This window comes from Diadema setosum, chromosome 7 (genome assembly GCF_964275005.1).
Source record: "Diadema setosum chromosome 7, eeDiaSeto1, whole genome shotgun sequence".
NCBI lineage: Eukaryota > Metazoa > Echinodermata > Echinoidea > Diadematoida > Diadematidae > Diadema > Diadema setosum.
Window position 1 is genome coordinate 10,684,152 of NC_092691.1, and position 13,906 is coordinate 10,698,057.

Sequence of the window (13,906 nt, forward strand, 5' to 3'; positions counted from 1 at the left end):
GCAAAAGCTACTGTCTACATATAAATTGGTAATGAATTTCAGTGATTATGTTTCATTGAAATATGTTATGTTCCACCTGTCAATTTAGGAGGATTAGGAACCTGCACACTTTAAGGCTGTGTGCTGCTATATTCATCACACCTACAGTTGCAAGCATACTATTGGACTCATTACCATAGCCTTGCAAAGTGGCTTATACCCCTTGTAGCTAGCGGTCGCCCCTCTTAAATTCTGAGGATGATCGCTAACAAAGGCTTGTATTTGTTCTTGGAGTGAGGGGATTGAAAGGCGTAGTGATGTTGCAAAGGGACGTATTGATTTGTGTGCAGGGGCGCCACCCGCTGATTGTGCTATGGCCTGTCTGGCTACTTGTCGGCCTTGAATGGCCTTTTGTAGTTAAAATTCCCTGCAGCATTGTAATACGTGAAAGGAAAACTAGTGCTGTATGATGGGAAATTGATTGGTAGAGTATTCTTAATGTTGAAGATACTACCTCTCAACATTTGCTCACAAATAAAGTTTATGACAGTTTTTCAGTTTTTGATATCAAAATGTGAGTTTTAAAATACCTTCATAGATTATCAACGGCTGAACACGTATATGAAACTGCCAGGCAAAAACTTTGTTGTTGCGATATAGATCCTTACCACTCATGAACCTAAAATTGTATAATAGAGCACAACTATTTTATCTCTAAACTTTATACTGACTCCACAAAAGGACATCATTGGTGCTATCTTATGTCGGGTTGACATTATGTAATCATTCCTCACTCAATGTCATGGATGTACTGTAACATAAAATGGTATTATCCTGTCCCCTGCGTGAACCCTGCCCCAACCACCATGAGTGCACACAGGATTTAATGTAGATTTACCGTACGCCTACTGATGCTTGTGCTTGGCTGATGGTGTATAAAGTGGTCCAAATGATCCATGTCCCATTCTGTGCATACATGTATGAATGGACCTGATTGATGATTTTGTGTGTCCCCCACCCACCTCCCCAATCACATTTGATTCTTTTATCCAGGTCCAGGATGGCTACCCTTCTGTACTCACTGGACAAACTGAACAGCTCCAGTTCAGATGATGTGGATCAGCTGCGCTATGTCACCACCAAGATACAGCACTGCTTGAAAGACCATGGTAAGGCACTCAGGTGATGTGGTCTCACTTTCTTGATAACTAAACAGGTGCAGATCTCTGGCTGCATTTTTACAGTGTCTGTAAATGGTTCACATTTTTGCAGTTCCTGTCTTTCTTTACAGGTCTTGTGGAATGACTGTTGAATACACTTGGACCCCGTTTACAGTGCGAGGCTCAGCCGCGGCTCGGCCGCAGCCGTGCCCAGCCCCGCTTCAGTGTAAACGCGCAAAAGGCCAAATGCGAGGCCAAAATTGGCTTCGCATTTGGCCTCGCTCTGGAGGTGGTCTCGGCCGCGGCTCGGCCGCGGCCGAGCCCGGCCTTTTCTTGGTGTAAACGCAAACTGGGCCAAATGCGCGGCCAATTGCGCGGCCAATTGCGCGGCCAATTTTAGTCTGGCTTCCAAACCCTCTGCCTGTATCTTTTGCTATTCAGGATATTAACCCCCTCAACGTCGAAAACTAGTATAGTTTAAGGTGGTTTTGTCCTGCAAAGGATTTTTTCCTACGGCAAAGGCCTTTGCCCGAACGGCAACTTCGTCGCCACGGAATTCATTTGGCAAAGGGTCTGAAAACCAGACAATACCAAATTGCGTTTGTTTACAAGCAGAGCGCCACTACGACAAAATATTTAGAGGTTTGAATCAAAAGCGCGGCCGAGCCCGGCAGTGTAAACGGACAAAATTGCGGGGCCCGGCCTCGCAATTGAGGCTGGGCTCGGCCCAGCCCCGCACTGTAAACGGGGTCTTGTTTTGTGTGTCTTTTTGTTTTCTGCCCTACCATAAGCTCTATCCAAGGCAACAAGTGATGATTTCAAGTTCGGAGCTAGCGCTATCTCTCATCCAACTGCCTTAAATCGAGCTCTAACACGAGTTGACTAACGCAATTAATACTGATCACAATTATCAATCCCCACCATTAGGTGTTGGAATCACAGTGCGCCGCAAAGTCAGCGGGATTTGCACAACAAAAAAGTTATTACACATGATTACAATCAAATATTAGCAAATGTAGCCATGACTGTGTAGTTTTAAACACATAATGAGGAAGTCAGATTAAAATGCCACAAATTCCATCCCTTTTTGAAACACAACGATCTTAATTTTGCTCCCAGGCTCAGAATTATGTACCCATGTTAAGAGTGTTTGTGTACGCTACTTGGGCAACCATTGCATTAGCATAAACTTTGCAAGTAAAATGTGTATCATCTATCATGGAAGTGAATGTGGGTCTCATGTGGCAATGCAAACACCTGCACCAAACTTGAGATGATGAAAATGATAATCCCTAGAGGCCAGTGTTAGCCAATGAGAAAAACTTACTTAAATTGCTAACACAGACGTCGGAGCTCAGTTCAGCCATGGACCTAATATACATGGACTGTTCACGGCAGTCTTTCTTTGATGTAATGATCGTCGCCGAAACATGATTATGTGCATCTTAATGAGTACATTCAGGTGTCTGGACAATAACGATTGCTTGATCATGTATCGTCACTAACAAAAGAATCGTTTCCCTCATTTCAGTCTTGTTACGCTGATGTGCCTTTTCAGACAGAAGTGTCTTTAAATGAATACAGATGATGAGGAGCAGCAAACCTGAGATCGTGAAAATTTTTGTGTCAAAAGATGGGTAATTGCTGGAATAAGCTGTGGAAAAGTGAAATATTGAGATCACAAATGACAATCATTGTGCCAAAATGTTAGCTTTCTTTTAAAATGCTTTCTGTTGAAATGCATCATGATTTTTATGTCAACCTTCCAACACTGACTAATTTCAAGTTCAATTTTACCATCGGTGCTAGTGCTGAGATGGCACTACATTAGCACCAAACTTGAAATCACCCAATGTGTTCATTACTTTGATCGTTTTGTGAAAATGTGCTTGAACACGTCCCTCAGCCGAGTGCTCTAGTTTTTGTACCAATTTCCTTACATAACCAGAGGAAATGTTGAAATCCTGTGTGGAACTTCGTGGTATTATTGTACAGAACAAATCCTGTTTTCTGTCAGATATCCCTGTTATTAAAGCCCCAGGACTGAAAAAAAAAGAACATTTATTTTATATCTCATAAAAAGTTAGCATAACCATCTTTTGCACATTTACAATGTATGCATAATTTTGTTCACCAGATTAAGGAATGTTTATACTGGTAAATCATTCATATAATTATAAAGTAATTTGTTTATTAGAAATGTAGTGGGGTTTTTTTTTGCCTACTGTAGAAGCATTGTACAGTTGAAAAATAAAAAAATATAATTTTTTTTGAAATGTCGTGTTTTTTGCTCTATGAATAACTGCTGCCGAAATTATTGAAAGGACCGGAGAATTGCTGCTCGCTAGATTTCTTGTGGTTTAGGGATGATGATTACTTTTATAGAGTGCTCACTTTTGTCAAAGCAATTTATTCACACTTGCAATAGAGCGCATAACCTCTCCATGACACTGAGCATGAGTACAAAGGAGAGATTCTGGTTTCTTCTCATTCTACGTGTTGGGAACTTGCGTTTCATTGCAGCTGTACATAAATAGCATTCAGAGAAGCATGGTATTCCATAGAATGGAGATGATGTGTAAAACGATTTGCTTGTTGGATCAAGAGAAAATAGCACCTGGATCAAAAAGCTTTCCCACGACATTTGTGGTCCAGTCACTGTGTCGTGAGTATTTGTTATAATCACAGGACTGCGAGCATTGAAGAAAATGACATCAAGTATTTTTTTTTTTTTTTTTTTGTCATTTCTGCAGTGTGACAAGTATGGTAATATACAGACTCAGGCTCATTGAGAAACATATAACCGTGTAATTTCAGTGAAAGGAGTTCCAGGTCAAATCATAATTTCAAAAGGTATCTCACAGTATATGGTACCAGATTTTTTTTTTTTTTGTTTCTTTAACAAGTCAAGAGCTCACATTCAGTGGCCTGAATCCTAAAGGTGTATTCTCGTACACACTGTAGCAAGGTCATTTTCTTTAAAGGCACTTTGAAAGAGTTGCGTGTTCATTAGACGGAAATCAATAGCGTTTCACTCTGAAGTCAATACCCAACCGCACTGAAAATAGCAATGTCATAGAAAAGGGGAATCAATGGGAGCTATGGTTGAATTGTGTTACATAAAACTTGTATGTGAGGTATGCATGTTAATCACCTTTTTCTATCAAATGCACTGCTACAAATGTGTAACACGAACATTCATGCATCTGTCCATTGTACAGGAATGCTTGTAACTGTCGTTAACAAGTGTTTTCTTTGAAAAGAATGCATAAATTACTAAATCACATTCCACTTGTTATCTTATCGTCGTTTGTTTTTTGGATCACTTGCAATTTTCTCATCTTTAAACTTAGCAAATTATACTGAAGTGGGTTTTGTCATCAAACCAAAGGAACTCTTTTAAAGCAGGGAGGGGGATGCTCTGTCTATACAGTATCAATCATGTTTTACTATTAAGTAATATGTTGTCGTCTCTGCTTTACATTGAGTCAAAGCATGCAAGTGATGTCATGTATATTTTATGTTTACAAGCATGTTTTGAAAAGCAGTGCAGTCATCTCACAGTTTTCCTTATTCCAAGTGATTGTATGATTTTATTACCTCTGCCAGTGTTTTTTCTTTTGCAGAAATTAGTTTGTACATGTGTATGTTTGTTTGTTTGTTTTTTTTGCAAGTTAACTCAAAAGGTTATGATCAGATTTTGATGAAATTTTCATTGAAAGTTGATTACGACACAAGGAACAGATGATAAATTTTGGTAGTAATACAGATTACCCTCTGGATCCAGGATTTTTTTTTTTTAATTATTATTATTTTGTGTGTGTGTGGAAATCATGATATGGGTGAAAATGAGCTGCTTGATGGAGGCCTGCACTCGCTGAGTGCATTTCTAGTTCAAGTTTAATTCATTTCTCTGTTAAGAATTATACCTACATGTATCATAGGAGGCCTGTGGGTGACACGATGTTACAAAACAGACAAGCATATAAATCATTTAAAAGAAATGATGGACACATATAGCTACATGTAATATAAAGTCAACAACTAAAACAGTTCACATACCCCTCAGTATCCTTTTGGATAAAATGCCATTTCAGGTATGATGATTGGATTAATGGAGGCACAAGGCACCGGTTTGAAACCTGCACTGTCATATAAATAATCAGTCTATTTCCAGTTTTGTCCCATCTGCACAACAAAATGAAGAATGCAATCATTTCCCTCCCTGAGGTTGTGCACCAATCACAGACACCCGGTTTATAGCAACATTGTACCCAAAGCTCCAGGTCTCTGCCACTCCCCAAGCAAGCCACTCCCACACTCCAAAAAGTATACAAACAATCAGGGCCAGCCAGATAGAAAGAGACACCCCCAAACTGTTCATGCTGCAATGCAGATGGCATCCAACCATAAAAAAATACTCATTATCAGCAATCAAGTATGACAACTTCAGTATTCCTTCTTTGGAAGACTATTATTTGACAGTGCTGGAGGGTATAAATACATTGTAGTTGTGCTGTGAACTGTAGATCTATATTGAACATAATAAAAGGTTCAAGGCCAGTGGCATACAGTGTATGATCAAAATATGTAATGTCAAATATTCATGGCAAGGTGCAGCAAGTCATTGAAATTTGATTTGCAAAATTGGCTATAAACATCACAAGGATTCTGCTGAGAATAAGTACAGAAATGGTACCCATGTTGTTGAACTGACGGAATATTGATTACAAGTTCAGATATCATCAAAAAGCTGTATGATCTGATATGATTATTGACCCGTAGGACAAATCATGAAGCAGTGAAACTCATTTCCTGTGCCTCTTGCAATACATAAAACACAGAAACTATATTCATACAATTTATTTTGATATTGCTGAGGTGCTTTTTTAATGGAATGTTTGCCTATTTATTAGTGATGCACAAAATAGCTCTGTCTCTTTATTATTATTATTATTATTTTTTTTTTTTTTTGAGGGGGGATTTAACAAAGGAAGGGACATTGATGTTTTATAAAACTACCCTCTTTTTTTAAGGGGGAGGGAGGGTGGGAATCATGGTGAATTCAAGCACTTGCACAACACCCAACAATTCCTTTGGCAAAGCAAAGCAAAACAAAACAAAAAACAAAACAAAACAAAGTGAAACCCAAATCAAGTAGTCTGTAGCCCTTCATCATCGTGACTTCCTGTTCTTAGGTTTCGACACTCTCCCATACGTGGACATTTACCAGACTTTGAAATGATCCACAAGTCTTTGGAACATTTGTAATTGATGGTTGAGTGATAGAAATATTCTTCTAATAAACTTGATGCTATGAGAAACCCTCCCATGGAGTAATCCTTTTTGTCTTTCCCTCTTTCTTACTCTAGATCTGTCAGATATCTTACCTTGATGAGTAGATCTAGCATTTGAGTATACTGGCAAATTGATGTTGGGTTTGAGTTGATGCGATACAAACTCTCAATGCTAATATGCTAGATGCCTGTCTTGATTCTCTTTACCAGAGAGTATAACTTTTATTTTGGATAGATGATGAAGCCGTACAAACATTGGCATTGACCTATGCCAAGGAAGAAAGCAAATAGGACTCCCAGGTAGTAAAGAGCATCATTGTGTAGATGTGGATGCTGACATTATTTGTAATGTTTGCCAGCAGGCACCGTGTACTGTGTACAATTCAAAAGTAGATGACAGGAGTGTACTGAGCTTCAGGTCCAAGCTTTATGCCAATGCAGATCGATACAAATATCTATGAACTGTGCTCACTTACTAGTATTTATTAACTTATATTTGGTTTGTGTTCTACTTCTTCGATTTGATCAGAAAAAGTTCGCAAGGAGGTCATGTCCAAAACTACCAACGGCCTGGAAATCCTGCTAGCAACCTTAGAGGTAAGACTCAAAAATTCTGTTTGTTGTTTATTATTTGCATTTTTGAATTTGGCAGTTCTGTGTCCATCACCACAATGTCATTGTGTATTGATAAAACCTGGTGATCTGGTCTGCCCCAAGTACAGTGTACTCACAACTACAATGCAGATCTCATGGAAGATTTTTAACACAGGCAGCTGAAAATGGGCTATCCAGCCATCTTGTCATTAAGAAAATAACAAGAAACAAGCAAACATTGTTATGTTTACAATCTATTAAGTTTGTACATTTGTGTGATGCGAATAGTGCATAATTCATTTATATCTTTCTATGATACTACAACTGTGCTTTAACTAGAGGACACAACTCTGTGTCATGTACCGTACTCCCCTCTGGGCAACATGAGAAGTAGATTCATATTCTTTAATGATTGAGAGATTAATGTGGGTAAACACAGTAAAGTATGGAGAGACCCCTAGGCTACGCACATTATGAAGATTTTCAGAGGTGTACAGGTTTGACAACTTTTATTGCATGCAATGATAACTTCATTGAATTAGGACGCAGGTTCAAAACCATCATTATGTGAGAAAGAAATCATTTACCTTGAAAGTATTTAATTTGCTGTAACTTGTTTTGAAATGTCCTCTACCAGTGAAGAACTGAAATTCACAATCTTAAAGACCTAATAGAATGGTTTAGGCATTTTTTTCTCAATGATGTAATAATATTAAATGTTAAATTCTAAGTAATTCTATGGTTGTGCGGGGTTTTTTACTGTTCTGAATTTTGTTCTATATTTGTTAACATAATGGATGCAATTTCCTCGGTTTTGGAAAACTTGCTATACTTTCACCGCATGCGGCGCACTATCACTTCTAAATTGTGATGACGTCTAAGAACAGAGTCGTTCACGACCAGTCTAGCCGTAGCCAGCGAGCTGGCAAGGCTATGCTAGCGCAGCGCAGCGACAGCCAGCCGGCGGCTGCACTGGCTAGCGCTCGCTGGCGGGGGGAGCGAGCTAGCGAGCGTATAGCAGGTGCTGCGCTGCCCTATTGTCATTGGCTAAGCCTTTAGACAAAAGAATATTTAATGAACTGTATCGGATTTAATACTGCCAATAATACAGATTACAACTGTGGTACGCTTGGATATCCATTATTTTCGGCAAACTCGTGAAATAGGCCCCACCACTCCGTGTGGCGTTCATCTCGGCAGGTAAGCACGGCGGTGGGGCTGCCTTCCACAGTGAATACTCGTGAATGCGGCGAAAATGACTTCATAATATGGCCGGCCCTCAGCTCGACTAATTTAACGGCCAATTTAACCATAAATACAACCCTACCTAACCCTAAACCCTAACGTTAGGAGGACCTACCCTTGCTTGCTATAAACGCACGGGTACGGTGCACGCGCACTGCGGTGGGGCCTATTTCACGATAGCCCCACCACCACTTCGTGTCTGTACTAACACTACGGCGACTCGCTTGCTTTATAGGCCTAGACCTACTCGTGAATCCAGCCCCACCGTGGCATTCATCGTTAGATAAGCACGGCGTTTGGGCTTCCTTCCACAGTATGATTTTAGCATAAAACAAAAACTACTCGACCAAAATTGACGATCATTCTTGGTATCGTTTTTCTTAGAAAATGACGCATCTAAATTACTGATCATATTGCAGAAACTGACTATGGGAAACTGGTTAGGCCTTTTTTTTTCTTTTCTTTTTTTTTAGCCACGACCCACCCTGTAACAACATATAGGCCTATCCCCCTAACCGTTAGGCATTAGAGTGTAACCTCTGTACTACTACCAAAGATTCTGCTATTACTACTTACTAGTCTACTAGACCTAGTGCCGTAGTGGTAATTGTACTACTACTAGTAGTAGTACTAGTAGACTACTACTACTAGTAGACTACTACTACTAGTAGACTACTACTACTAGTAGACTACTATAACTACTAGTAGACTGCTACTAGATCTACTACTAGACTACTACTGGTAGTTTAACTTGTAAGCGCCGGCCGACGGGCCAGGCCACGGCTGGGGACGCTCCCGCTTGCTTGCTGCGGCCGGAGTAGCCGCTCTACACTTTGTGAGCGAGCTGGGCCTGTTCTTCTAATCTACTTACTAGACAGTTACAACTTACAATGTCAATCATGTAGAATACAGTATATCCTTTCTAACGTTAAACTATATGGGGGCATACCAGACATACCACTCTGTATTTCCCAGGCGATCGTTTCCGTGAGGTCTATTCTCGGGCTTGGTGCCATGTTCATACGCTCTTGCACTGGCAGCGGGGGAGATGCAGCTGGTTCATATCGGTAAGGTGCAGCCCCACGATAACGTTCTGGTTCATCGGCTGCCTCTCCCTCCCCATCTTCCCCTTCAACTTCATGTGCCTCCTCTTCCTCTCCGCTATCGTCAGAGCTGCAGTCTTCATCATCATCATCAATGTCGAAGTTTACCCATATAGGGGAAGACATTATGCTCGAGGTACCAGGTATCTGTGCAAGCTAACTTGGTGATAATGTACGTGGTAATGCGTACATGTCGACAGTCAGTGTGTCGACCGGGAGCGCACATCCCGCGGGGCATGGGCCTGGCCGGGCTAGCTATCGTGTACGCGCGTGTACCAAGCTAGTAATCTGAGTGCTTGTGCTGAGCGGCGTCTGCTAACTGAGCACAACTCCGTGCTTATACGTCATCAATCGGTTCAGGGGTGTTGGTCACGTGACTATCTTTTTCGCAAAAGCTGCAACGGGGTCCTCCAAAAATGTGATATTTGGGGGAGTTTCTAGAAGCGATAAAAACCGGAACGACACTGACAACATATTTACATTGATAATCATGACATATATTTTACATTTCTTTTGCATATTAAAACATTTTGCAAGCATTTTATTAGGTCTTTAAACATGTAAGTGTGTGCAAACAGCTCTGATAAGAGTTAATTAGAAGGTCTGTGTAGTCAAGTTGTGTGCATACTGTATCCTGATGAGATGAAATTGTTGATAATGATTTGTGTTTTCTCCTCTTCCTCCTCCTCCTCTTCCATTCACCCTTGTAGAGCTCCAAGGACAGTCAGATCTCGCTGAATGTGACCTACAGCCTCCTGGACCTACTGCAGTCCCCAAAGCGGGCCCAGAGCATGGTGTCCCGTGGGGCCACCCAGGTCCTCCTGACGGCCCTGAGCACTGCCTCCAAGCAGCAGCCAGTCTGTGAGGAGCTGATGGCTGGCCTCCACCAGGTTCTGGCCAAAGTGAGCCCCAAAGGTGAGCCTGGGCCATTTCATAGTTCATGGGGGTCATCATGGACACTGTCCCCTCAGGTTTACGGCCCTACGGTTAGCACGGGCCACTATTCCATACGGTTGTGACCCAAAAAGCTACGGCCACTCTCCACAGGGTTTGGACCTCAAAAGTGGGAATACCCCTATGTCCATCTGGATTGTAGCCCCAAACATGGGAATGCACTACTGTCCATTAGGGTTGTGGGCACTTGAAACAAGAAGGGGCCACTGTTTACCTTGGGTTGTGAGGGCTGTGGTCCCTGTTCCTTGGAACAGGTGTTGATGCATCTTTAAAAGGAACAGCGAAAAGAGAATGTTTTAGTGGTAAACTTTGTAAAAAATAAAAACCTCCAGATTCAACTGTGTAAAAGTTCAACACCTTCATTCCAAATGTACAGCTATGCAAGAGGGTGGTCTCCTATTTAAAGGTACTAGCCCACATTTGCAAACCCATGAAAATCAAAACTGCATAAAACAGGTCCAATATGACTTCAAGTACAAGTTATAACAGTAACATACCTCACCTGTCGCTCTTTGTCTATACCATTCGATAAAAGAGAGAAAATCATCGTTTTAAAATCAATTTTCAAACCGGGTCAACCCGACCCAAAATCGAATTACGAGCGCGGGCTATAGCTACGTACTTGTACATGTAACACGTACATGGACCGGAGCTAGCGAGCGTTATACGCATGCATACGGATTACGGTGCATTTTCATTTATTTTTATGAAAGTAATGGACTTATTGGAACGAAATTTTGCACAGGTGTTACTGCAATCATACCCAAACTCCATGCTAACTATGAGACCAATTGCTGCAGGTTTACAAATGTGGGCTAATACCTTTAATGTTTAGCACAAAAATGGCATTTGACATCAGGGAAGCACATGTCAAATTCATTGAAAGTAACAGGGATGTACATGTACAGCAAAAAGAGAGCCAAATACAATATGTTGTGAATTTCAGGGGCATAGTATACATAGTACATATGCCCATTAATTCTGTGATATATTGACATGTCTTTGCAGTGTACATGTTACAATGCCAACTAGAATAGAGTAAAACCAGATCAACAGTATAATTATGTCAGCTTTTGTATAGTAATTTTTCTTCATGATAAGTTCATACTTTAATTAATAAGAGGGTATTACCCAAGTGATTGCATTATGGTATCATATTTCATTTATTGATTTATTTGTACAAAGATCGGAAGTTTGGTGTGAAGGCGCGCCTGAGTGGTGCCCTGCCTATCACCATGGCGATAGTGAGAGTGAACACAGGAAATCTGGACCTCATCCAGCCAATGGTCCAAGTCTTGAAGATCTACTGCACAAATTGTGAGTCTGGCAAATATGGCCAATGGAAGCATTTTCTATTTGAAAAAAAAAGAAGAGATGTGTTCATGGGTATAATTCTGTAAAGCGGGCCCAAACGCTTCATTCTATAAAGAAAGCATAATCAGAATTCATCTTTATCTTATTTGCACCAAAGCCTTAGAATACAATGTTTGATGTTTTTAACTTTGTGAGAAGAAATACAAGTAAACTTTTCTTCTTTATGCAAGATGTCCATGATTACAAAATGCTCTATAAATGAGTCCGTGTTTCCCTGGCAATAATCAAGATTAAGTATGATTTTGCATAGAAAATAAACACAGTGCAGAAAAAGAGTCTAAGCAGTTTGATTCAATCAACATCTTGACTTGAGAGAGGTCTTTTGCAGACATCTTTGATGAGTTTAACTTTTCCTGCACTGTATGAATTTGCTTAAATATTTAATCACCCATTCCTGCAGATCATCTCTTTTGCCTGTACCCATTGAGGACTAGCTGATTTTGCTGTAACACGCATTTCTTGTAGACACCTGCTCGAGTACCCTCAGGACTGAAAATGAAAATTAAATGCCTCAGATTTAATATTTTGTGGGACATTGGTCAAGAGCTGGCAGTCTTGAGTCACCACATCATGCACTTTTTTTTTTTATTGCATAAGAACCAAAACTCCTTCTTACCAAGAACTGTCAAAGACTGGAACAGATTACCCCAGGAAGTGGTCGAGGCTAATACCATCGACACATTTGTGTCCCGAGCCTCGGCCCAGGAGTAGTTGCTTAGCACCTTTTTTTAAAAATCATTATTGTTATCATTATTACTATCATTGATGGACTTGTCAGTTTATTGGTAATTTATTTGTTCATATATTCATTTGGATGATGATTACTACGGCAACTACTTGAACTCTTTGAAGACTTGCATAACTTAGACCATAACTTAGTGACAGAATAATCAGCAAGTTGATTGCGGTCACTCTTACGGAAGAAGAAGAACTCCAAACCTTACACGAACATGAACCCAGAGTATGAAGAGAGAAAAGAAGGATTATTAAAGAAGATATGACACTTACATGGGCAAATAGAGAAGATAGGGTGCTTTTCTCTTTTTTGCAGCCGTAAATTCGTCTCACCTGGGTAAGGCTGGCGCAGTAAGCTGTATGCTGAAGATTGTCTCCCTGTGTGGGAAGCGCTACCACCCTGTTCTCAGGTGAGTCATCACTGTACTGAGCAATTCCACTTCATGTCTAGAACGTCCTGGGAAAACCTCAAAACAGTGAACTGTATGCTGTTGTGTTTCTTTGCCAATTACTGTAAAAGTGGATGTTTTTGCTGTTTTGGAAATTTTTCGAGCATTTTGTGTGACATGAACTAGTGGGAGCTCAAAATTGATGTGCTTTTTGTCGTCATTTATCATTATGTGGTTTGAAGTTTTCGTCTTGTTTGGTAGTTCTGTAGTGAGAAGGAATTAATGGTTCAATTCAATTCAATTCAATTCAATTCAATTCCACTTTATTTTCATTTCCATAAAATTGGGAAAATTATATAAGTGCATTAGCAGAACATATTTGTAATAATTTTGAAAATGTGAGTTAACAAAATACATGTTATCATGTGTATCAACAAAATTGTATTTTTAAGGTATTTACATATGCACAGTACAAATTAAATAAGGATGGGAATGGAAATAGAGGGTCCCACTAAAAAGCAAAGCTTGTACGATGTGGGACCCTCAGAAAATGCATAAGAGAACGAATAATGACTTAATGAAACTACAAACAGATATATGAAACAAAATCGAAGAAACCAATGTCAACTGACATGAAATCAAATTAGGAAGGAAAGAAAAAAAAAAGGAAAAAGAAAATAAATACATTGAAATGAAATGGTCATAATGTGGACCAGTTACCTTATATTCTAGTACTGTATATGCTGCCAAAACCCCTTACTGCTGTGGCAGTGGTGAGCTGTTTGAAATGCTCACTTAATGTGACCATCCGCAAAATTAAAATCAAGGGGCATTCATCTCACCAGGCAGTACACGAATAATTAATCACATGAAAGTTTCTGTTTTTACACAAAAGGATAAAAGGAACAGATATGTAAAAAAAAAAAAAAAAGGCTTGTTGCGAATCTTGTTTACTGTAGGTTGCAGTGACAACCTCATCAAAGTCTGATATATGTCGTCTTCATAAAGCTATCAGATATGATTGTGATCTACATTTATAAAGCTAAACCTATGTGGATGCTGTGGTGAGGTTAAAT

General features: G+C 40.0%; 1 protein-coding gene across 1 annotated transcript in view; it reads left to right on the plus strand.

Moving 5' to 3' along the window:
- LOC140230355 (cytosolic carboxypeptidase 1-like) overlaps positions 1–13,906 on the plus strand; it is a 52,449-nt gene that overhangs the window by 9,033 nt on the left and 29,510 nt on the right. The window contains exons 2-6 of the mRNA XM_072310504.1: positions 1,033–1,148; positions 6,966–7,033; positions 10,089–10,293; positions 11,518–11,649; positions 12,758–12,851. Coding sequence (XP_072166605.1) covers positions 1,033–1,148; positions 6,966–7,033; positions 10,089–10,293; positions 11,518–11,649; positions 12,758–12,851 — 615 coding nt within the window. The remainder of the gene's footprint in view (positions 1–1,032; positions 1,149–6,965; positions 7,034–10,088; positions 10,294–11,517; positions 11,650–12,757; positions 12,852–13,906) is intronic.